This window comes from Trypanosoma cruzi, assembly GCF_000209065.1.
Source record: "Trypanosoma cruzi strain CL Brener chromosome Unknown tcruzi_1047053457101, whole genome shotgun sequence".
NCBI lineage: Eukaryota > Euglenozoa > Kinetoplastea > Trypanosomatida > Trypanosomatidae > Trypanosoma > Trypanosoma cruzi.
Window position 1 is genome coordinate 1 of NW_919252.1, and position 6,150 is coordinate 6,150.

The 6,150-nt window shown below is 54.4% G+C and overlaps 2 protein-coding genes across 2 annotated transcripts, besides 6 other annotated features; both read right to left on the reverse strand.

Moving 5' to 3' along the window:
• Positions 1 to 6,150: part of a sequence feature (areas merged during assembly that could not be assigned to a particular haplotype. This can correspond to areas where the two haplotypes were merged or to regions with more than two copies in the genome that were merged during assembly.) that runs on past the window's edge.
• Positions 15 to 52: a sequence feature (AT_rich).
• Positions 152 to 179: a microsatellite.
• Positions 185 to 2,674, reverse strand: Tc00.1047053457101.10 (uncharacterized protein; the record flags this gene model as incomplete). Its single annotated transcript, XM_800299.1, has 1 exon — positions 185 to 2,674. The coding sequence occupies one exon, from the start codon at positions 2,672 to 2,674 to the stop codon at positions 185 to 187; it is 2,490 nt and encodes an 829-aa protein (XP_805392.1).
• Positions 1,533 to 1,569: a microsatellite.
• Positions 3,023 to 3,052: a microsatellite.
• Positions 3,434 to 5,845, reverse strand: Tc00.1047053457101.20 (dynein heavy chain, cytosolic, putative; the record flags this gene model as incomplete). Its single annotated transcript, XM_800300.1, has 1 exon — positions 3,434 to 5,845. One exon carries the CDS (start codon positions 5,843 to 5,845, stop codon positions 3,434 to 3,436), a length of 2,412 nt encoding a protein of 803 aa, XP_805393.1.
• Positions 5,983 to 6,010: a microsatellite.

The window sequence follows — 6,150 nt, forward strand, 5'->3', positions numbered from 1 at the left end:
GTTGCCAACAACACAAATAATAATTTAAAAAAAAAAAAAAACTTAAATAAATGTAGAACTACTAAAGGGGAGGGGGATCATTATCAAGTCTCTTCCAAACCCATACACACAACATCCTCTCTCCCTCTCTCCATCCATCTCCAACTCCCTTTTGTTGTTGTCTGTTGTTGCTGTTGTTGCTTTCTTAGCTCCGCTGCATGTTGAGCTGCCCCAACTCATTTCGCGCACGTGCAAGTGCCTGCGGAATGGCCCGCATGCTGCAGTCCTGCCGCCGTAACGCCTCGGCAAAGGTCTTCTCAAGCCGCTCCAACATGGCGGCTCGTGCAGCACGGAGCTCCTTCTGCCGCTGACGCTCCTCCGCCCGACGCCGCTTCAGTGTGGCCAACTCGACGCGCAGCCGCTCAATCGTCTGTTGGTTCGCCACATCGCGCTGATGGAGTTGCTTCAATTCGTAATGCAGCGAGGCGGCAACATCCCGTGACTCCCCCGGCATTGAGCGACAAGTGGCAACACCACCCCGTCCCTCCATGTGGTCATCACGCTCTTCAAGCGTCAGCCTCAGTTGATGCTCCGCGCTCTCTAGTCGCCTCCAAACCGTCGTGAGTTCCTCCTGTAGCTGCCGCACCTGCTGCTGCCTGGCGTGATGGGCATGCATCTCCTGATTGAGACGCTCCTCCGAAACGGCGAGAGCGTCCCGTTGCGCTTCCAACTGCTGTAGCGCATCGTCCAGGCGCTTCTGCTGCTGCATTTGTTGCTGTTGCTTTTGCCGCAGTGTTGGGGCACAACTCACCGCATTGTCCTCACCGCCCCCCGTCGGCAAAGTGGCATGCGCATTAAAAGGGTTGTCTCCGCCTGTTTGGGTCACGCGGTCACTGTACTCTGAAGAAACGGATGCATTCATCCCTCGAAGCGTATTCAAGGCGGCCTGCGCCTCTAGCTGTTGAATCTTTTCGTGTGCCGCACGCAACTGCTCCTCCAACTCCCGTATTTTCGTAGCGGCCGCGCCACCATCCCCATCGCATGACTCATCCTGTGCTCCGTTTTCACGTGGAACACGGAGTCTATAGAGTGAGCACCGTTTTGTCTGTCCAAGTAACTGACTGTGTTCTACACGCAACGCCAATAGCTCCTGCTTTGCCGCCGTCATCTCATCACGCATGAGCTGAAACTCCGCCATGGATGGATTGCGATGGTACGCCTCCTTCAGCCTGTCCTCCAGGTCGTGCACGCGTTGCAACAGATCGGCCCGTTCTTGCAGGAGAGCAGCGGTGCCGCATGGGGAAACGGAGTCTAGAAAGGTCTTCGAATTGTTGCATGTAGAGCCCTCAACAAGGCGTGCACTGTGTACAGTGACGGGGCGGCCCAAACGCGGACTTCGAATACGTGGACTTGCACGCAGCTCCTCAAACCGCGCTCGAATGACCCGCGGGGCGTCGCTCCTGACAACACTCCCCGCCATGCCGGTGTTGCTTTCAACATTCCCCACACCACAGGACTCGAGCCGCAAGCGGGGCACGATGGAAGGCACGTCTGCAGCAGCAGTAGAAGTAGAAGCAGCAGCGGCAGCAGAGAAAGAAAATGAAAAGGAGAAGGTGGAGGAACGAACGGCATCGGCCACATCCGCATTCCGTGACTCCTGCTGTCTCAATGGCTGCTGCCTAACGGAGCCTTTTTCTGTCGCAGATAACGTGGAACTTCTGCCGGAAGCCAAAGACTCCGTTTGTGGCCTCGTCGAGGCGTCCGTTATCGAAAGAGTCATGTTGCTGCGCGTCTTCGGTGACGAGCATGGCGTCTCCACACACGCGTCATGCACGTCCTCCTCGTGGGTGGCATCTCGCAGCAACGCATCAATCGCCGCCAGCTCCTCCCTCGCCAGCTGCACGTACTCCGCGTGCTCCTCCATCTCTCGCATGAGAGCGGCCGTCTCGGCAGCCGCAGCGGCGCTCTTCCGCTCACCGTCCTCTCCCACTTCCTTCTTTACGTTGCCTGCTTTCGCAGCGGCCTTGCTCGCCCTCAGCATGGCGGCGATCCACCGGTGCAGCGGCCCCAACGTCGGATGCACACGCACAACACGATCAAGCGACCATTTAAGATTTAAATCGCACCGCTGCACTGTCGCAAGCTCCGCAGCCGTCACGGCTGATGGCTCGCGTTTCACAATCCGCCGCCGCAAATCCCTAATGCCACAGCAGCGTTCCCAGGACATGTATAACCGCTCGCCCAACAAACACACGGCGGTCTTGACGATCGCAGCAACGGCAGGCGGCGGATGGCGCAAACTGTAAAGGTCCTTCCATAGACCCACAGGCACTGCCCACACTGCGGCACGTGCAGCCGTTAGTTCCTGCAATGCGCACTCCAATTGCTGCTGTCGATGTGAGTCTTTTGCATCGGCATTCTGGTCATGACTTTCGTCATTTTTTTGTCGAATCCACGCCTGTATCTCCGCGATACGAGCGAGGGAAGTCTCCAAGTCACTCTGCAGCTGCTCACGTCTTCGACTCAATTCCTCCACGTCGTCAAGAGACAGTGGAGCCTCTTGCTGGTCCTTTTTCTTCTTTTTCCTTCTCTTGTTGTTGTTGTTAATGTTTCTATTGTTATTTTTTTCCATAGCTTTTGGGTCTTCCGCAGATAAAAGCGCCTTTGCGACATCCCTGCCGTGGGGAACGTACATCGCTGCACAATACGCCTCTCCCCCACCGCTACCACCCCACTAACAATACACTGCACCCTATTATTATGTTGTGTGATATGTGTCAGGGTTGCAATGGCAAGAAGCAAAAACAGGAAAGAAAAAAAAAAAGAAAAATGAGTAGGCACCATGTAAACAAAATGCAAGCAATGAGCGGCCAATTCAGAGGCCAACAGACCGCGTAGGCCAAAGCTCGCAGAGTTGCACACTGTGCATGGCTGTAGAGCAGAGAGGGAAGAGAGAGGATATAAAAAAAAAAAAACGTTTATGCAGACGGCCAAGAAGAGGCAGCTTCACTTATTTCTCTCTTTGATGAATGATGATGGAAACAATAAAAAAATAAATAAATAAATAAATAAAGAGAGAATTAGAACAGAAACCCCCCTTTACTGGAGAATCACAACAGCTTCCCCAATTGTACACATACATATATATATGGTTACAGGCACGTACGCAGGCACATGCGTGTGTGTATGTTTATGTATCAATAAGCAGGGAGGGAAAAATACAATATCCGCAGCTCTGTGTCACGTGCCCACCCACACGCACAAACAACAGAAATAAACAAAAACAAGAAAAAAGAAGACGTGTGTTTGTTTGTCTGTGAGTGTGTGTGGGTGGTGCTGGCAAAAGGAAAAAAAAAAAGAATGAAAACAACAACGATGATTATGACCACAACACACAAGAAAAAACAACGAAAAACACAAGACGGAAAGAAAGGGGGGAAATGATGTTTTGTGGCTAATAAGCCGTCAATCCCTTCCCGAGCAGCGCACGAACCTCATCGAGAACCATCTCCGTCGATTTCGCCTCAAGCGACTGTCGCCCCGCCTCGTCCCTCAGCCGCTCCAAAATTTCATGCAGCTGCAAAGAGCGACGTCCTCGTGGCGCTTTGGCCTCCGATTCCCAGCGATATTCCTTCGGGCGCGAGGCATGGAGCTCCTCCTTCTGTTCACGCAAGTAACCGCGAAGTTTCTCCAATTCGCGTTCAGTTTCTTGCAGTGCGGCCCGTGAGGACTCCTTCTCCCGGTCCGCCTCGCATTGACGATCCCACAGCACCTTCAGTTCACACTCCTTATCCGCCAACTTCTGTCGTGTCTCCTTGTGCGCATGCAACTCCTCGTTCAGCCGCTCGGCGATGCCCTCCGTGTCCCGGCGTTGCCGCTGCAGTTCCTCGTTTAGACGTTGGATGCGTCCCTGCATCTCGTCATCCCCGCCCTTCCCGTTACTTTTCTCTTGTGCTTTTAGAGATTGCCCTTGTGATTGCCTGCCATGTTCAAGCGCTTCCTCCAGTGCCGCCTCCAGTTCCTCAATTTGACGCTGCGCTGCGGTCAACTGTGCCCCCGGCGTGCTCTCCTTTTCCATCCGCAGCGCCGAGGACGTGTAGTAATTTGGCGCGTTCGCGGTGCGAAAGTTGTCCAGCTCCTCCTTCGCGTAGCGTAACTCCTCCTGCACCGCCCGGAGGTCATCCTCCAGCAACTGCACTTGCGCCGCCGTTGGGTTCTCGTGTAACGCCCGCTTGAGACGATTTTCAAGGTCCTCAATCTTCTCTGCAAATTCCTCCTCCACACCGTCACGAGAGAGAAGGGCAGAATCGGCAGCGGGACCGAAAACGGGAAGCTGCAACGTATTGGGCCGAAGTCTCCGCGGCGTCGCGTGCGACGGGGTGCTTGTGGACGATGGCCACGGCGTGTGCAACGACAGTCCACCCTCGGTGATTACCTGGTTGAGCTTCTCCAGCTCCCGCCGACGCTCCCCGAGCTCCTGCTGCGTCGCATGGCTGCTGCTCTCCAGCTCCTGGAGTCGTTTGAGCTTGCGGCCATGCTCCCCCCGAAGTTCCTCCAAAGCGTTCTGCAACGTGCGGCGTGCGGCATCTGCGCGCTGCTCATCCTTCCAGCCGGACTCGCGTCTCTTCAGCGCGTCCTCCAGCTCTTGCACCTGCCCGGCCGTCAAGCGAACTATCGTGCTATCCGGCCTGTCGTAGTTGCAAAGAATGGCGGAGCGCAACGTCACTATGGTGTCCTCCGTGAGCGTCCAGACAAAGTTTGTGCCAATAAGAGCGCCCCTGTCTTCCGCTCCGAAGCTTTTCTGGGCGTCTTTGCCACCATCCTCCTCCTTGTTCACCTGCATGGATCGGCCCTCCAGCAAGGCATGTAGTCTCTCCTCCTCGTCGGCGTATTCTCTCAGCGTCTGTCGGAACGCATCGATCTGCTCCTCCATGCGGGCAATGGCAAATCGATCGTTCAAATGCTGCATATCGTACTCCGCGAGTTGTTCGGTGGCGCTTGCGGCATCCATCTGTGCCACCACCCACTGCTGCAGGTACCCCAGAGCCTGGCTGCCGTTCATGGCGTCCCCGTACGTAAACCGGGGGTTTGACAAGTACTTACTCTGGATTCCCTCCTTTGTTGCGGCACTCATCTTGGCAGGATCAAACAACTCCACAGTGCGCACAAATTCCGGGCTGCGAATGACACTCTGAATCTGCGCCCATGACACACACTTTTCCCCGATAACCGTCAGCACCGCCTCCATGACGAGAACAACGATTTCTGGTGGGTTGCGGTAGCACCGTGTCTCGCGCCAATCTCTGGCCTCAACCTCATGGATGCGGGTACATGCCTCTACGAGCGCTCGCTCCGCGGCACTCGCCGCATTCTCTATCCGCCGCCGTGAGACCACATACGCCGCCTGCTTTATCGCAATGGCCTTATGAATGGCCTCCATCTCCTCATTCACACGTGCACGCCGTTGAGGCAGTTGCTCAAGCCGAGCCATCACCCTTTCCCTTTCCTCCGTGGATACAAGGTCATTCCCTGCTGATTGTGGATCGGGCAGAGACGCGGCATCATGGCGCCATAACAGCAGCTGCACATGACGAGGGGCAGGAGATGCGGCAACAGTTGCAAGCCCCCACTGCCATTGGTGATTTTCGTCTATATACTCAAATGCCACAAGGTCGTTTACACAAACACGAACATGGCGAGGATCGCTATGCAGAAACTCAAGCGTCGATGATGATGTTGCCTTGCAACTCGTTCTTGCAAAGGCAGTGACTGGAGTAAAAGTGGAAAAAGCCTTGACAGAAGCCGTATCCCCAGCCGCCGACCGTGGGGATGAATAGAACGTTCCCGACTTCTTTCCCTTCCTCATTCGTAAAGCTTTCTTCCCGCTCCTCTCCTGGCTAGTATGGAATACACGCCCACTATGAATCCCCCCGCGGATGATGTCGATATTTCCACCTCTCCCTCTTCTTCGCTATATATATATATATATATTCCCCCCTCAAAAATAATAATAATAATAATAATAATAATACAGATGCCCGGCACTGCAAGCAGAAAATGCTACAAGAAAATGTATATATATATATATACCGACAACACTGATAATGAAGGAAGAGCGTCCCTACGCAGCCTTATGCCTCCACGCTGTTTGTGTTCCTTTCCTGTTGAGCA